Source organism: Fusarium falciforme, chromosome 7 (genome assembly GCF_026873545.1).
Source record: "Fusarium falciforme chromosome 7, complete sequence".
In the NCBI taxonomy this organism is placed as follows: Eukaryota; Fungi; Ascomycota; class Sordariomycetes; order Hypocreales; family Nectriaceae; genus Fusarium; species Fusarium falciforme.
In genome coordinates this window covers 3,072,703-3,090,323 of record NC_070550.1, presented here as the reverse complement: position 1 = coordinate 3,090,323, position 17,621 = coordinate 3,072,703, and the positions used below count along the sequence as shown (strand labels likewise).

The following is a 17,621-nucleotide window of genomic DNA, read 5'->3' as shown; positions in this document are numbered from 1 at the left end:
TCAAGTCTCGCCATCCTTCTCGAGGGACCTCATGATGACCATAGTGTACCACTCAACGTCTCTTTTGGCCGACCGATAGTTAAAGTCCAATTGTAGTGCCTCGTCCAGCTTTTTGTTCCTCTCTGCCTTGAACGTTTCCATGTCAGCATACATATGATTCAGATCATCAAGGGACCGTCCAACTGCCGACTTTAACCCTTCTGGGGATGCGATGTCATTGCAAGGCGTCATGCAAGCGCCGCCGAATTGGCTCGGGTCCAACGGAGCCTCCATCAGCCAATTTATCCATTCGTCCTTCTTGCGCGTATCCCGGCATTCGTCCTTGAGCCATTGTTTGATCACCTCTGGCATAGTTCCCGTGGCACAAGGGCATCCACTCTTATCCCAATACTGCAACTCGCCATTGGTCACTGGCAGACACCGGTCGGTGAGGTCAGTATTCTCTTCAGTGCCGGTAGCGTTCTTCATGACGGCAGCGTTGTCAATGACAGCGGCGTTGTCTACGACAGCAGATGTATCCATGTGAACCCATGTCTCATCGAAATCGATGTCATTGGCGTCGTTTTTGGTGTTGGTGTTGGTGTTGGTGTTGGCGTTCGGATGAGGTGTTCGACGAGATGTATTCCATCTTTCATCGAAGTCAATCATCTCGATCGGGAAAATGCGCGAGGAGGTTGATGCGTGGTGTTCAAGGTTGTCAGAGAAGAATTGAGTGGTTGATAAGACAGTGTTGGAAAGTAAGTGCGTAGTAGGTCAAGATGTGCAATAAGTATATACTAAGCCCGGGCCTAGGTAGGGAGTTAGTAACGGTTTCTGTTCACTGACGTGTTTTAGAACAGTAGCATTTTCGCTGATGAGACAAAGAGAGTGTTCGGATTGTGTTGGTGCTCATGCATGGTCGAATATTCCACCGCACAAAGAGGAAGGCCAAGCTAAAATCAGTGAACAAACGCGTAATTTGTTCCCTCAAATAGCTCACAATGTCAAGAAGAACCAGCCTGCAACGTCTTGGCACTGTAACTGGACAGGGACTAGCCAGTCCTACAACAATTCAACCTCACCTAGGCATGTTCATCTGAATGGGGTCTACAACAAGGAACGCAACTCAACTTTCCAATAGCCATCAGCGAAAGGAAGTGGCACGTTCTAAACCCACAATTCCGATCAAGGTCGCCCACTTCACAAAGGACTAGCGCCCACAAACCAGCAAAAAGAAACAGCAAAACACATACAACAGCAGGGATTCGCTGGTCGTTACCGACCCAACTACTAATCTGCCCCTTACTGGCTTGTCTATGGGAGAGCGGACGGGATCCCGAATTCTCCAGTAGGTATGGTCGTATGTGGTAGGGCGTTGGCCAAGTTGCAGTCAAAAGTTGACCTGTGGATTCCAGGGCATGAGAGGACATGCGTAAGTGAGAAAGTCCTTGATTGCTTGGAAGGAGGAATCAATTGCGTCTCTTACATCGCCTCAAGTGTCTCATTACAAAGGCTAGGTCCACGGGTGGCGCCACAAGGAGGTTGCAATAGCCCACTTCGCGGCCCATATTCAGCTCGTTGGCAACTTTGCTCGCTCACCCAAATCAGGAAGCAACTTGACAATGTTGAGGCCAGGGTAGTTGCTCTAGCGGTGGTCTTGGCCTCCCGTTATGTAGGGTAACGCTCCCTTTGACGGTTCCACAAACCCGAGCACAGTGCCCAGCTAACCTGTAGTTGTCAGAACCCATGTCGGCCTTCTGCCATCGCTTGTCGACTGCATGTAGTGACACTTTCGATCATTGTAGTACATTTAGCTTGAGGGAATGGTATGCTCTGAAAAAGGAGATGATTCAAACGATGCGTCGTGATCGAGTCGTCCGTCACTTGCCACTTTGTTGGATGCTTGGCAGCGTGAGAAAGCAGGTCACAAGTCAAACCACCCAGCAAAAGACTCATTAAGAACATATAAATCTGCCCCGAGAGGTCCAAATGTCATCTGGAGGAGCTTTTGTGGAGTGTGGCTTCCTTCCTTCCCACGCTGATGACCTGTCTGGCTTGCTCGAGGAAGGTCACGTGGGCTTGCGAACTGAATCATGTAAGCAAGATGCACCCGGCAATTCACCAAAAAAAACCCCACGACACCAAGAGCATTATTCAGGACCAAAACAACATTAAAAAAATCGCAAAAAATGCAAAAGTAAAGCTGATGGGCGTATGAGAGCAATGCTCCCGCCAGGGCTTGAACCTGAGACCTTCGCATCACGTGACACTCGGATGAAGTATTAGTACGACGCTCTAACCAACTGAGCTACGGAAGCCAATCAGCTGTTGAGAGCCGGACTTGTTGACAGGGACTGAGAGCTCTGAGGGCACGCCATCGACACGACATCGCCCTTAGACCTGAGCTCTATTTCATCCAGATTGTTCACAGGGATTTCTGACTCTGAGGCGGAGTCGGGGTTTGCCTCGATGATGACGGTCGAGTGAGTGTTTGTGACTTATCGTGACACTGTCTTGCATTGACAAGCTCAGATCGAAACTCCGATGGCACATTTAGTTGAGTATCTAGTCGACTTCGACCACACGACGCTCCTTAGTGACAAATTTCTAATTCTCAGCTTTTACACATATCAATGAATACCGGTGCTCGTTAATGACTGAGACGTAAGCAAGTCTGACAGCTTCATAGGGTCAGGCACCGAGGTCAACCACCTTACTCACTGTGCGAATCTCGTACAACAGATATCATGCAGAATTAACATGCAACCCCGTTAACTTCATTCATTCTAATCTTTCTATCCCCAAACATCGTCCTTACTCCGTTGCTTCCCTGGACAAGCAAGCATCTTGATGTGACCCTTCGTCCAACCCCCAGAGCGAATCCATGATGGATCCCCTGAAGTTTCTGCAAATGAATCATCACCAAGACTATAGAGGAGGTCAAGAAAGTACGCGGCCGTATTTTCGTACCCAGGGAACTCCACCTGTCCCGGCCTAACCTCCACAAAATCCTGTTCGTAATCGTAAAAGAACGGATTACAGTCTCTGCCCTTTTCTGAGGACCAGACAGCGTCATGATCAATAAGCCAGACCTCGAGGTACATGGATTTAAAAGCCCGATGATCATGGGCCAAAGTAAACATGGCATATGCGATATAGCCTCTGGCCGAAGGTTCCTCGGCCAAGTTCGATATGTTTTGAGGAAAATCGAGGTTCCAACTCGGGCCAAACTCGAGGGCCATGTTCCTAAACGGTACGTGGCCAAATAAGAATGTCGTAAATGGCATGTCGACAAAGAATTCCGACCACTGTAGCCAACTTCGAGCAAATTGCCAGTCTTTGCTCTTGAAACAAAACATGTCCATGATTGGCTGGACCACAAGTTGCCAGTCCTCATGCCCTCGTCGAGCCGTCGTCTTGGCTGGGTAGTCGAAGTCTCTTCCTTGGCTTAGCTCACACTTCAATTGAGCAGGGTCAACGACAGGTATCGGTTCGCCCTGACGCCGTCTCATATCCCACTGGTGCATTTTGAAGTGCTTCATCGTGACGTCTCTCGACTCCACGCACGCCGTCCAAAGTCCCGCATCCCAAAGGTAGACGGATTTGTTGTTGTTGGTGGGGACGATGGCTGTGTACTGAGGTCGCCATGCTGAGTAAGGGTGTTGCAGTTGAAAGCTTTCCTGACTGTCGTTTTCTTGCTTTATGATGATAAAGTGGTGTAAGCCATGTTTCCCGTTGGTCGGACGGATTGCCAGCTCCCAAATATCCAGTCGAAGTTCAGGTGGGAGCATCGGGAATGGGTGGAACGTGGACATTGCCATGTTGATAATGTAGTTTACAAGACTGCTGGCACTGTTTTCCTGACGCTGAAGCAAGATTTTGTATGCGAAATAATGGAAGTGATGGGTTTGTAAAAGGTTGTGTTCAGATGGGGAGAGGGCATCTGCTTTTATGAGTAACAATTCGTGTTGAAGTTCTCACATAACAAGGTATCTAGCTTTTCCCATCATGCAAGAGCAAACCTACCCGGCATTGAAGGCGTCACATGTGGCAATAATACAGCCCGTAATGGCAGGGCTCCCCAATTGGGCTGAAGTCAGAGATGTAGGGAGTGAAGCAGAGGAGATGAAATCCTGAACATGGCAATGAAATCGAGGACAAGGCAGAACGTGATCAGAAAGTTCTAATTGTTTTTAATTATTACGAAAATATAACTAGACCTTAGCAAGGCTCTGTCTAGATGGTTTAAAGATTCATCAACGCCACGTGCCGTTTTTGCACATGAGTTTGTCATGAGGTTCGCTCCGGTAAGAGGGCTAACGGGACTATGGAGCTCAGTCTTTTCCCTCCTCCTGCTTTTTTGCCCATGGTGCCGGCTCTGGGAAGGACATTAGCTGTGGTAACAAGAATTCAGCTGTCAACACATACTGGACGTAAAGTCGTAATAAAGTCTGTTCGGGTCATATTGAGGCTTCTGCTTCCATGTCAGCTTTTATTCTTTTCCCATCACCATTCGTCGGCAAGATAAAATCCACAACTCGTTGCCATCTCTCATGTTGAAAGAATGCAGGGTCGCTCACCGGACAATCATTCAACCGTCCAAAGTCCTGGAACCAAAGCGACATGGGGTCGGTGATGCACACGCATTCACCCTTCTTGTTCAGGTCCTTCTGACGACTGCGACATTTGCACGTCGACATGCCCTTGATCCATTCGGTGTCAGGATTGATGCAGTCACACCGCTTCTTCCTTGCGTTCCAGATGGCGCCCTTTCCTTTGCAGTGGCATTCGAGCTTCTCAGAGTCCCACCAGGCATCTTCGCCACAGTCTCCGGGGAGACTGAATGGTTCAAGCTTGTCCTTTCTGTCCTTCTTGTGGCATGGGCTGGCGAGGGTCATGGTTACACTTGTCAGGGCAAGCATTGCCGGAAGAAGAGTTCGGAAATGCATAATGTGTGATTTGTCGAGTTCTGAGTCGTAAGTATCTGAAAACGAGGTGAGAGGGCGTGGAGGTGAGGTGTCTCGATGGCACGTTAGGGATGGGTCGGTCAAGCAAAATTTGAGGAGGCTCTGGGGAGCATTCACATTAAATGTTGCAGGAAACTCCCTCTCTCGTGATTTTCGACGCTGTATCTAGATGAGAGGTAATGTCTAGATTCACTGTCGAAAGGTTCCTCTGTTGGCCATGTACAACGACAAAGAAGTATTCCTCTGTGTGCTGCGAAGTACTTAGCGGTACTCGACACTTCTAGAAGCTCTAGGTCGGCTTAATACCTGTAGAAGGTTGGTTGGGGTCAACTTGTGGCGGCAGAGAAGGGTTTTACCTTTAGTGAACTTTACATTGAGTTGACAATATCTGCAAATGGCGGAACTCTATCCACACCCCCAAAACAGCGTGAAACGTCACTCTTTGTGTTCTGGACTACGTGTAATATCACCGACACCGTATTCTTGATGGATTATGTGTTCAAAGAGTGTTATTCAAGCTCAGCGACACCTTACTTCGCCTCAGGCTTGGCTACAACTCAAACATTGTTTCACCGACTTTCAACGACGAAGTGCGCCGCTATGATTTGGAATGAGCCATCTATCGGCAATTCCATGTTGGATCAACTCGATGGACGTCCAATTTAGCTCAGGCTTGCCCTTACCGCTGACAGGGCAGTCCTAGCCAACGGCCTCCACTGATATCACCTTGTGTCTTGGCTATTCGTGTCAAGAGCAGGGTCCACGCTTCCCTTCACCAGCTGGGAAGCATCAAGCACCTTGTCTTTGGAAATTTGTTGCAAGTGTCATTTACACATGATGCAAAATCATTAGCCTTGTTCTCTCCTTCTCGGCGATTACCATAATCAGTATAAATCAGGTGTCGAGATGCTCGTCGGCAGCCTTTTCCAAGCACCGCCTCCTTTCCCCTCAATCAGGCAAGATATTGTCCAGCGCGTCAGCAAGTCAGGAGATACATGGGTCCTTATCAATCGAATCATCGTGAGGTGTCGGGTCTCTTTTCAACCGAGAATGGGGCTTAGCAATGCACGTCAAGATTGCTGCGCCTCCACGCCAAGGGTCTACTGGGTACACAATGAAAGAGCCTTGACCTGTTAGGAAATATTGGTAACATTATCACAATGCTGGGCGCATGATTTTGCCCGATTGACGAGTCTTTGTCCTGACGGTGATATTGAACACGAGGCCTCCGCCTTGACTCTACACGATACCAAGTGATGATTGAGGGGCAATGAGGGCCCAGCGTTAGATAAAACCCGAGACATTTGTCCATTGAAGATATCGTCAAACTCATAGTCTATCTCACTTGTGCAAACCCACCATGTACATCACTCAAATCTTGCTGATCATTGCCAATGGCCTCTTGCAGGCCGCTGCACAAACTCCAACCGCCTCGGAGCGCCCCTCTGGCCCCATATCGCCCTACCAAACCCCATGCCAACGGGTTTTGTCGTCTGTCATGGCCAAGATGACGGGCGCACCCGCGCCAAGCGAGGCCATCTCTGAAATCGCTGTCTCCTTTGCTATTGGGGAGTATCACAACACTCAAGACCCCTGTCAACTCCCTGTCGTCACTGGCTCTACAGCCGAGCTCTTCTCAGAGTGGGCGTCGAGTTGGACGAGCTGGCAGAGTGAGAATATTCCAGGGTTTAGGGAGATTTGGACTGCGTGCAGTAAGGAGAACCTGGTGGGAGATATTGTGCCTGTTGGAACAAATGTGTGCAGCAAGCTTGCTGCAGCAATCACGGAAGATGATGACAAAGACAAGGATAAGACTGGAACTACGAGTAAGAGTACTCAAGGGGGCCGAAGTGCAACTGAGAGCGAAGAAACCAGCACACAGGCCGAGGAAACAAGCACACGAACCGGCGCACAGAGCGAGGCAACCACTACAGATGGCGATTCTCCAGGCTCTCGACAGACAGGCTCTCTTGGTATGGTTGGCGTGGTGGCCGGCGTGGTCGTTGCGGGGCTGTATTAGAGGTTTCGGTCTCTATCACACATCGCCTTTCTATCTCGAGTGTTAAGGTTGACGTGCTGCTTCATAGTAGGGAATAGTACGGACGTCAAGAGAGCGCGCTAAATCTTCCGTGATAAGTGTTGATATTGATCAAATCGATTCTCCCCTTGCTCATTCAGTGGAGATCCTCTCCCAAATCTCGTAGTAGATCACCCGTGAATTCCATTCAAAGGTGCCCTATTAATACCACTTACAGGCAGTCTCGTCTGCGCCTCTTCAAGTTCTTGATCCCATTCCAGGTTCAACACGGCAAAGTCGGCGTCTTTACCCACCTCCAAGCTTCTAACGCGATCTTCCGCAAACACACTCTAAGCACTCTTCTTTTCTCGCAGGTAGATAACCGACGGCTTTCCCTCTCCGGGGATACGGCGATCAATCTCAAACATGTCTGTGGCATCGATGAGTTCACCGAGTTTAGCAAACCCATATGTGCGATGGTCAAAGCTGGGGTGCCGCTTTGTGACAAGGTTGCCGACATGGGCGAGTCCGGCCCATCCTTCGTCATCCGATATCGCCTCTGCGGCCTGTCGTAGTATCATCTTGACTTGTTCGTCGACATCGGCTCGCATTGCTTCTTTCGGTGCCTCTGTCGTTGTTGTTGGTGTGATGTTCTCGATGTAGATGAACTTGTCGCAAGCCCTGACAAGTGAGATGGGAGTCTTGCTTTCGCCACAGCCGTACACGACCAGGCCAGACTCGCGGATTCGGGAGGCCAGCCGAGTAAAGTCGCTGTCGCTCGAGACAAGGCAGAAACCATCAAACTTGTTGGAATACAACAGATCCATGGCGTCGATGATCATGGCTGAGTCGGTTGAATTCTTGCCCTTGGTGTAGGAAAACTGCTGTATCGGCTGGATTGAGTTGTCAAGCAGATGTTCCTTCCAGCTTTTGAGGCCTGGGCCGGTCCAATCGCCATAGGCTCTCTTGCAAAAGGCAATGCCATACTTGGCGATCTCTGCGAGCACCTGGCTAGCCACTCTGGGCGTCACGTTGTCTGCGTCTATGAGGACAGCAAGCTTTGCCGTTTCGTCGGTAGCCATGCTGATGATGGGATGTGGGGTAACTGTTGAGGTGATAGCTTAGTTTCTGAGAGGGAGGCTAGTCGCAGTCAACAAATTGTGTATGTTGAAAGCAGCAAGGTGTGTACTTTACAACTGTCTCATGCCTGAGGAGCGGGGTAACTAAACGTATGGGTGCCTAAGGTAGTCCTAGAACCTCAGTGTCCAGACTCAACCTATGAATTGGAGCTTTCAAACCCCCTGTCAAAGCTGACACTTTCTCGTTGGCTACATACCAGCCACAATCGGGCAGAGAAGCCCGAAGCGAAATTGAGCTCAAGCTCGGCTGTAGGGAGGGGGCACGTGTGCCAAGCCTAGTCTTTAGGCGCTGGACGAAGACGCCGTTTAGTCCAGATCGTTTCCAAGAACGTCTCTTTGGGCGATCAGCTTTGGTATGGGGACCAGAAAAGTACTAATCCAGTTGGATATCTGCGCCAGCATGGCCATCCCCGAACTTGTGGAGAAATAAACTCTACATTGAACCAAACCAGGTTAAAAGTGACATGGTTGAGAACTTCCTTAGAGATAAAGAGTGTCAATCGACAGCCGTGTATCCATGATGGGAACTTGAAATAGGCCGTGTCTGGCTTTGTATTCACTTGAAAAGCAGTGGGGCATGGTCTTAGGGTCATAGATAGGTTACAGGGTTATTTGATCAGATTATAACCACCAGTCAGCAGTTAGCCAGCGTGGACAAGTTCGTGCTTCAGACCGGCCCTGCCACAGCGTTAGCCTGGCCTGCCCATGCAAGGCACTCCGACAACAGGTGCTCTGGCGAAGTGGACTGGATAAACGAACTGGGGTCTGGGGAAAAGCGGAGAGGGTTATGGAGGACGAAGCGGCTGTGTTTTGTGATCCGGCTGAGAAACATGCTTAGCGTCCGGGAACATAGTCGGCAAATGCGATGGCTCAAGGGTCAAGAACTAACAAAAATCCTCTGCCAAAGATAGAGAATCACGGAATAGTCTTATCGACTACTCTGACGTCAAAACTCGCCGGTTAACCCTCCGGCCGGCCCCGCTTCGTCAGACATGCAGACCGGCGGTTTTTATGCGATGCTTGGAAATGGGACTAGGTATAATCAGGTAAGTCGAGCCGCGGCTCTCGTGCAGGACTCTAAGGCGACCGGGCCCGTCTTGTGGTCCCGATGAAAGGTCAGGAACAGGAGAAAAGCCCACCCAAACGAGATACGCTAGATAAATGGCATGCACAGTTCATAACATCGGTAAGTGGGTTCTTATGGCTATTCCAGTCGCCCAGCTTTGTGAGAGCATCTTGTCCTTCCCGGTTCCCCTTAACAATTTTCCACAACAATAGAAGACATCTGTTAAAATGTCCGAATCAAGTCTGCAACTGGATCTCACAGCGCCCAATGGTCGCCAGATATCGCTTCATCGAGGACTGTTTATTGATAACAGGTTTGTCTCGTCGACGGGAGGCGAGAGCTTGAGCCCTATCGATCCTACGTGAGTAACCTAGCGAGGATGGGGAGTCAGGTACCATCGCCTTCATCCACTCACGCAAGATAGCACTGAAGCAGAAATCTGTCAAGTCGATGCGGCAAATGCGGACGATATCGATTGCGCTGTCAAAGCAGCCCAGCGAGCTCTTAATAACCCGTCATGGCGCGACATCTCGGGCACCGAAAGAGGGGCGATGATGACCAGGCTCGCAGATTTGATGGAACAGAACCAAGAGGTTTTAGCAACCCTGGAATCTTGGAACGCCGGCAAACCGTACACTTCGGTCCTCAACCTCGAGCTTCCCGCTGCCATTGGTTGCATCCGCTACTATGCCGGCTGGGCAGACAAGATTCACGGTCAAACGATTCCGACGCATTCCAAGAAGTTTGCATATACGGTCAAGCAACCTCTTGGAGTCTGTGGTCAAATAATTCCCTGGAACTATCCTGTGTTGATGGCGGCGTGGAAGCTGGGTCCGGCTCTTGCGACGGGAAACACGATTGTGTTGAAACCCGCTGAGCAGACGCCTCTTTCTATGCTATATGTGGCAGACCTGGTTGTTCGTGCAAGGTTTCCGCCTGGTGTTATCAATATTGTCAACGGATATGGAAGGGCTGCTGGCCATGCGCTCGTGTTGCATCCTAATGTTGCTAAGATCGCGTTCACTGGGTCGACCATCACAGGTCGACTCATCCAGCAGGCAGCAGGAGCCACATTGAAAAAGGTCACCCTTGAAACAGGGGGCAAGTCACCTCTTCTCGTGTTCAACGACGCCGACATTGAGCAAGCAGCGAAGTGGGCGCACTGCGGAATCATGAGCAACCAAGGACAGATCTGCACAGCTAATTCTAGACTGTTGGTTCAGTCAGGAGTGTACAAGCAGTTTATCAAGAGATTTGTTGAGCTTGTAGAGGCTCATAAGCTGGGAAATCCCTTTGACGAAGACACTTTCCAGGGACCTCAGATCACCAAGGCACACCTGGAAAAGATCCTGTCCTACACCAAAGGCGCAGTCGAGGAGGGGGCGACATTGGAGACTGGAGGAGGAACTTGGGGAGAGAGGGGGTTTTTCATGCAGCCCACCGTCTTTTCCAATGTCTCCTCAAGCATGAAGATCTATCGCGAGGAGATTTTCGGGCCCGTAGTGGCCATTTCGTCGTTTGACGAGGAAGAAGAAGCCATCAACATGGCCAATGACAGCGAGTTTGGCCTGGCGGCGTCTATCTTTACGCGAGACATGCAGCGGTCGCATAGGGTCTCGACTCGACTCGATGCCGGTATGGTGTGGGTGAATTCGTCGACGGACTCGGACTTTCGGGTTCCGTTTGGGGGAATGAAGCAGAGCGGAGTTGGGAGAGAGCTTGGCGAAGCTGGCTTAGAGGGGTACATGCAGGTCAAGTCGGTTCATGTCAATGTGGGATTAGAATTGTGAGGATGCATAAATATCAAGACATGGAGGGATTGTTGGTTGATAGAGAGCGACTTTCTCCTTAAAGTATTGACCAAGATACTGTAAAGACAAGAAAAGAGATTGTAAAAACAGCTTCACCCACCATTTATGATGAATCAACTGTTCATGTCCCAAGATCTGGGGTAACCTAACTCAACACGCACCGCCGGAACACTGGGCCGTGTCCACATGCCGAGTCCCCCGGACCGAAAGATAAGCGTGCCAAAAGCAGCAAAGCGGCTGGCGCTTGGTTTGCGGGGAAACAAGCATCCTTGTCATTCCCTTATCTCGACAAACTCGAGAAAACGAGCAACTGACAGAAAGCTCGTTATCATCTCTCCAACACACACTTACAATGCCTCCCGTCGGATCTCGCCGCGCTTGTGACCGCTGTCATTCGCTCAAGGAGCGATGTCACTGGCGGCAGGACCAGGGCGCATGTGCTCGTTGCCAGCGTCTTGGCTTTGAGTGTCTGGTTGATCGTCCTGCCCGCAAACCTGGCCGCCCACGTCGTTATGCCGCAGCAGTAACCAGGACACCGCCTACAGACAATGCAATGAGCCCGGGGAAAGGTCTTGGACTTGTCTATTCCGCCTTGGGCCCCATGGTCCCTCGGTGTCTGCCACTGTTCAACGACCTCACATGCTCGGACCAGCGCCTCATTCAGGACAGTCTGTTTGGCGATGCCGCATTGAATGTCTTCCTAATAGGCCCTACTTTTAAAGAGCATCACCGTGGACTTCTTATTTCTCACTTTGTCGTCTCGCGACACATGCTGAAGGAGGCCTTCCTTGCCTTGGCTCTCGCCTTCGAACGCGACTCGGCACTGGCTCAACGCAACACCGAAGTACAATACAAACACGCATCCTCGGCCATAAGAAAACTACGTGAATACAAAGTTCGCAGCAGCCATGGCGTCTCTGAGTGTCTAGCACTGGGCGCCCTTATCATATCCTTTACACACTACCGCTCGTCATCACCGGACTCGGCACCAATCTGCAGGCAGACCCTCAGCTTGGTCAAGGACATGTACGAGTCAGACGAAGACCTGGAACCGGATGATCTCGTCTTTGTTCCATGCCTCATATTGCCCGAGATAATCGACTGTCTGATGCAAGGGTCGGTGCCCACGTTGAGGTTCCGCTGCAGGCCCGGAGCCGAAGACTACGTCGACCGATATACCGGTCTCTTCTGTCCGATGCTTCCGAGCTTGTACGACATTTGTGAGCTCAACAATGCTCTGTCACATGCAGACCATCAAGATTTGCATGACATATTGGAAGCTATTGATCGCATCGAGCTGACGGTGACGGCCTGGCAACCACACATCCCAGAAGGCTTTGCCACCCGCTTCACGACAAATGAGGTCTCTCACATGCTCTGTCAGGCCCAGGTGGTCAGACTAGGAGCCCTTCTTCTCATTCATCGCCTACGATATCCTTTTGGCACAAACAACGGCCCAGCACTAGCCCTAGCGACCGCCATTCTCACGCAACTTGACTTGACGCGAGCCGCAACCAACCACAGCATATTATCCATCACATTACCATTACTGGCGGCATGTTTCGAGATCAAGGAGGAGGCAGACAGGAATATGTGGCTCTTGAGGATACCGAGCCTGGTGGGCTATTCTGTCGACTTTTCACGGCATCTGCAGAACCATATGACAAGGTTCTGGGAGCTACTCGATGATGTGGAGGTTGTATCTTGGTATAATATTAGGGAGATGGTTCAGCTTTATAATTGAGACATGAAACCCTTCCAGCCGGTAACGTCGTTTAGCAATTCAGGATGTTGTCGATGATGGACGATACGGCAATACATTCTTCGTCCCGCATTGAACTTGTGAAGACTTGAACGGAGCAAGGCGCTCCCTCAGTCAGTTCAGCATCATCTGCATGCATTAGCACCATATATATGTCATGGAAAGAGGAACGCACAAGGAGGGCCAGCTTGATCAGGTCTCAGTGTAAAGTCTTCGCCAGGGACCGGCTTTGCGCTACCAAACGGAATCACGCATGCTGGATACTACAAAAGCGTCAGTATAGGAAATAGCTTCGAAAAGGCAGGCATGACTCACGTTCAACACGTTGAGGAAACAGGTATATGGCGGAACCCCGTATAGGTCATGCTGCACCGCCGTATTCTGGGCAGACGGTCCAATAACAGCGTCGAGACGGTGGCTTTGCCAGATTCTCCGCCAGCCTTCAACGGCCGCAGCCTTCTTAATATTGAGTGTCGCGAGCTTGTCCAAGTCGCTAAGCCCAGTCAGATCTGGTAGGTAATCCGACTTCAATCTCTTCAATTCGTCAGCGATTCGCTGTCTCGATGGGATGTCCGGCTCCCCTGCATCGGTGACGATACGGCTGGCTGTTTTGTCAAGTGCAAATATGCCCCAGGCGACATCGTTGATGCCGTCAATGAGGCACTCTTGAGTATCCAAGTCGACGAGGATATGCCCTTCAGCTCGTAACTTGGCAACAGCTTGCGAGATGGCATTCCTGACAGGTGGGTGTAGAGGATAGGTTGGATCCTCGGGGAGAACACCCAGCCTTAGCTTCTTTCCCTCAAAAGCAGCAATGTTTCTCCAGGGAACATCGATTGCCGTCGAGTCAAGATCTGCTGGTCGAGAGTTAATTACAGCCTTGGTGAAGATATTGAGACTCTGCATGTCGTTGGCCAAGGGACCAGCGCAGGCGAGGATGAACTTGAGACCGGGATTGCTGCAGCCCCTTTGACCACCATATGGGATACGTCCCGCTGTTGGTTTGAAGCCGTAAGTTCCGCAGCAGAGGGAGGGTATTCTGATGGAGCCTATGTCATGTGTAAGTCCCCAGGTGCACTTGAGAATGGGAATGGCGAAAAAGCACACCTGCAATGTCTGTCCCAACTCCGATGGGCGCCCCTCGAAATGCAATCAACGCGCCCTCGCCACCAGATGAGCCGCCTGCTCCAAGAGCTGTGTTTCTCGGATTCAAAGTACGGCCAAACACATTATTATGCGAATCCGCTGTCTGGAGATTGTCAGAAATGCTTGGATTTGGCTCTACACCTTGTCATCACTCACCATCATGGTCTGTGGGACATTGGTCTTGACGAACGGGACTGCCCCCAGGGAGAGCAGAATCTCAACAAGAGGAGAATTGGTCTTGGAAAACTCATCGAGATAGGCAACCAGACCAATAGTGGCTTGGGTGCCAGCGACATGGAAGGTGTCTTTGAGACTGACGGGCAGACCGTGAAGAGGGCCGGCAAGCTTGCCGTCTTGTCGCAGCTTGTCTAGCTGCTGAGCGCGTGATTCAGCTTGATCGAAAAACGTTTCGGTGAGGCAATTGGTCTATTCAAGTAAGCACATTACACAGGACTGAGTCTGTTGAATAAACGGGCGCACCAATTGCTGAGCAATGGCTGCTCTCTTGGAAAACGCAGTGACTACCTGCACAGCCGTAAAGGACCCATCAGCCAGCTTCGCTAGCAAGTCGCTGACATCGTAGTGTTCGGTGATATCAAGCTCCAAATCGGTAAGGATACCTGAGCGACGGGGGATATCGAGCGAGATGAGGTCATTTTTGCTCGTCTCTAGCGGTGTCTTTAGAGTATCTCGGACGCTAGAGGGGAGGCGCCAAGGCTTTGGGATGGCATCGGCACAGCGGGCACGCTTCTCTGCGGCTCGAGCCTCCCAGGGTGCAGATGGAAGCTGTGGAGGGTTGATAGTCATGGCTATGGTCGGGTCGAGATGCTGAGTTGATGGAGTCGCAGTGTTTTTATCGAGGGAAGTTTTCAATGACCGAGAATGGACAGGATAGCCTCATAGTATTTATTCATGGTGATGCTGCCAAGTATTGGCCTCCTCAACCCGAGAAATTGCGCCGGCGGCAGACAACGGTAGATGAACCGGCCCATTCTCTCGTAGCGTCAAGAGGGCCGGCCAATTTCTCTAGTGGATGGCTAAGTCGACCTGAAATCGGCCGGCTCTGCGGGGTCAGGGTTGCATTTAGGATGAGCCAAGATCTCTCCATATCCGATTAGCTAGCGTCACTTGCTTTCGAGGCGGGGAAGAGGTGAAGGGTGGTTGATCTGATCCACTTGCCTCGGCCATTAGAGACGATTGCATATCTGTAGCATCGGGTGCTAGGTATTGACAGCAATTCAAGGGCAATCTGTATGCACTTCTACTCCAGGGGCTAAGCTTTTCATAGCTCGCCGTCTCTTATTAAGATAAGGTAGAGTGGCCTGTTCTCTTGAATTGGTGTAGTTGCTGAAGTGGCCTTGAACATCTAAGCTCGTCAAGCTGCTAGTACTACTTCTTCGCGTCCATTCCTTTAAGAGTAGAGATATATCGTTAATCATGTCATTATAGAAAATGGCACAAAGGAACAGAACAGTAATAGCCAGGGCTACTTAGTACACCCAACAAGCCTCTTACGACTTCGACGACTCCTCAGTGAACAGGCTCATCATTCCCTCAGCAGCAGCATCCAATGTGCACGCCTTCAATCTCTCCTCACTGACGAGGAACGATTCCGGCAACCAAGACGGCACGTCCTCACCGAGCGCCATCCTTGCCGCCGCTTGCCCACTGAGCCAACACTTATCCATACCATGACCGTTGAAGCCTGCCGCAATCCACTCGTCGCTGCCTGTCCGCCCTGTTGTTGTACGGCTCAGGTTTCCGATCATGGGTAGATTATCTGCAGTAAACCCCATAATTCCAGACCAGACCTTTTTAGTCTTGGCATCATCTGCGTCGAGGAAGATCTTCGGAACGATCGAGGAAATGTGGTTTCGGGCTGAATCTGCGATTTGAGAGTCGTCGCTTGTCAGGAGGTTTTCAATCTCCTGGCTCTCCCCTCTAATGACAATCTCTCCAGTCTTTGCATTTTGCTGGGCGTAATAAAGTCCTGTGGTAAGGCATCTAGTTTCCAGATTGTACCCGCCAGTGTGAATCTTGGTCCACGAATATTTATCACCGAGTTTGGGGAACGATTGTCCGGGGTCTTGGACCGAAACCGTTCCTCTAAGGGGATAAAGGCTTCCCGTCAGGCTCGGCAACAAGTGCGAAGAATATCCGTTGGTGCAATGGATGAGCTTGCGTGCTTGAATGGTGCCTCTTGGCGTCTGTAGCACATACCCAGGCTCATTTTGAGATACATTCTCGTCATGTGATATCGAAACAACGGGAGTGTTAGTCTCCAGGCTGAAGCGACCCGCATGAGTATCCAGTAGATGTTTCTGGAGAATTGTGATGAGCCGGTAGGGCCATAGAGCACCAGCTCCCTCTTGCTCGAAAACAGCAAGCCCGTCGCGGTACTTGTATTTACTCTGGGTACAGATTGTATTAGTTTCTATTTCCACTGCCAGGCATATTTCCAGCCAGATCACTTACACGGATGGTCTCTCCATCTTCCACAATCCTATACGCAAGTGTTGTCTTATTTACTGCCTCTTGCAATAGGCTCAGAGAACGTCTGAGGCTGTCCACGATCGGCTTGTCGGTGATGGTACTGCTGGAGATGACTTCGCGGAATTCCACAGCTTCCCTTTTCTGGCTCACTCAGCTGATCAACCAAAGCCTTGAGCTCTTTAATGTTGGCCTCGGAAAATCGTAGAATTTTGACGGCTTCTTCAGTGCCCAAAGAAGCAACTAGGTGCTCGAAATGGCCGCAAGTGTCCGAGATGAGATGGCCGCCATTTCGGCCCGTAGCCCCGCTGCAAGCATTGCGAGCCTCTAGGATGGTCACTCGAAAGTTGGAAGCTTGTCGATGGTTGAGCAAAGTGTGGGCAACGCTGGTACCGGTGATGCCGGAGCCGATGATGGCGATGTCCGTTACTGGAGGAAGCGTCTCGGATTGGATGGTGGCGATTGGGGCAGGTGGTTCCTGCCAGGCGGATAAGGTCGGCTGAGCAGAAGGTAAGCCAGCCGTGAGACACAGTCGGTCTTTTATCTGCTGCTTGAGCGCTATGAACCAAGAGCTTAGTGTTGGCACTGAAACAAGAGGGCCGGCTGGGTTACGGAGACATACATGTGGGTGCCATGATACACACAAGTCTAAAGCGAAAAGGCGGATAGTATCAATTGTAAGATGCTAGGTCTAAGACGGGCGTATGAACAAGTGAAATGAATGTGATATAGCTGTCGTCTACTACCCCTGGCCGATATTGTGAAGGCAACCACCTCCACAAAGAAAACCCCCCACCGGCTGGTTCGTTGAGTAAGCCCCTGGGGTCAAACATGAGCAATCCGCATCAATGATTCGATCGGGCGGCGATCCAACTAGACCATTTGCGGGCATAAATTTGCATGTCTGCGCAGCCATAATGGCCCCTCGATGCTCCCTTGGCAGTGGTCTCGGCTAGGATGAGAATCCACATGCAACCAACCAAGGTACAGTATCCCGATTGTGCTACCCAAGGGTAATGCAAAGAAGCATCGACATCCCTGACCAATCAGTGACTAAAGAAGTGGCCGGTCCCACAACATGGGGCAACGGAGAGACAGGCCGGACTCGCTTCATGTTCCTCATGGGTCGCCAAAAGAGAGCATTAGCTTCAGTGGCAGAAAACTCACTCATCAGCACATGGCCTCACCTAATCAAGTCGAGAATGGCGATATTTGCCGACCAGGTGGTCCTGTAGTGGATGTTT

At 50.7% G+C, this 17,621-nt stretch overlaps 7 protein-coding genes across 7 annotated transcripts; 3 read left to right on the top strand and 4 right to left on the bottom strand.

The window, feature by feature from the left end:
• NCS54_00960600 (Hypothetical protein) lies at window positions 1-648 on the bottom strand (the record flags this gene model as incomplete). The annotated part of the gene is made up of 1 exon (XM_053154947.1): window positions 1-648. The coding sequence occupies one exon, from the start codon at window positions 646-648 to the stop codon at window positions 1-3; it is 648 nt and encodes a 215-aa protein (XP_053010922.1).
• Window positions 649-6,306: 5,658 nt separating this feature from the next.
• On the top strand, window positions 6,307-6,966 carry NCS54_00960500 (Hypothetical protein; the record flags this gene model as incomplete). The annotated part of the gene is made up of 1 exon (XM_053154946.1): window positions 6,307-6,966. One exon carries the CDS (start codon window positions 6,307-6,309, stop codon window positions 6,964-6,966), a length of 660 nt encoding a protein of 219 aa, XP_053010921.1.
• Window positions 6,967-7,313: 347 nt separating this feature from the next.
• On the bottom strand, window positions 7,314-8,063 carry NCS54_00960400 (HTH OST-type domain-containing protein; the record flags this gene model as incomplete). The annotated part of the gene is made up of 1 exon (XM_053154945.1): window positions 7,314-8,063. The coding sequence occupies exon 1, from the start codon at window positions 8,043-8,045 to the stop codon at window positions 7,314-7,316; it is 732 nt and encodes a 243-aa protein (XP_053010920.1). The 5' UTR covers window positions 8,046-8,063.
• A 1,147-nt stretch (window positions 8,064-9,210) lies between these two features.
• NCS54_00960300 (Aldedh domain-containing protein) lies at window positions 9,211-10,958 on the top strand (the record flags this gene model as incomplete). Its single annotated transcript, XM_053154944.1, has 3 exons — window positions 9,211-9,288; window positions 9,381-9,529; window positions 9,593-10,958. The coding sequence occupies 3 exons, from the start codon at window positions 9,211-9,213 to the stop codon at window positions 10,956-10,958; spliced, it is 1,593 nt and encodes a 530-aa protein (XP_053010919.1).
• Window positions 10,959-11,331: 373 nt separating this feature from the next.
• On the top strand, window positions 11,332-12,723 carry NCS54_00960200 (Zn(2)-C6 fungal-type domain-containing protein; the record flags this gene model as incomplete). The annotated part of the gene is made up of 1 exon (XM_053154943.1): window positions 11,332-12,723. One exon carries the CDS (start codon window positions 11,332-11,334, stop codon window positions 12,721-12,723), a length of 1,392 nt encoding a protein of 463 aa, XP_053010918.1.
• A 31-nt stretch (window positions 12,724-12,754) lies between these two features.
• On the bottom strand, window positions 12,755-14,694 carry NCS54_00960100 (Amidase; the record flags this gene model as incomplete). The annotated part of the gene is made up of 6 exons (XM_053154942.1): window positions 12,755-12,870; window positions 12,917-13,004; window positions 13,057-13,790; window positions 13,849-13,990; window positions 14,044-14,313; window positions 14,368-14,694. The coding sequence occupies 6 exons, from the start codon at window positions 14,692-14,694 to the stop codon at window positions 12,755-12,757; spliced, it is 1,677 nt and encodes a 558-aa protein (XP_053010917.1).
• Window positions 14,695-15,398: 704 nt separating this feature from the next.
• On the bottom strand, window positions 15,399-17,012 carry NCS54_00960000 (DAO domain-containing protein; the record flags this gene model as incomplete). Its single annotated transcript, XM_053154941.1, has 4 exons — window positions 15,399-16,298; window positions 16,363-16,493; window positions 16,531-16,935; window positions 17,000-17,012. 4 exons carry the CDS (start codon window positions 17,010-17,012, stop codon window positions 15,399-15,401), a joined length of 1,449 nt encoding a protein of 482 aa, XP_053010916.1.
• Window positions 17,013-17,621: the final 609 nt, after the last annotated feature.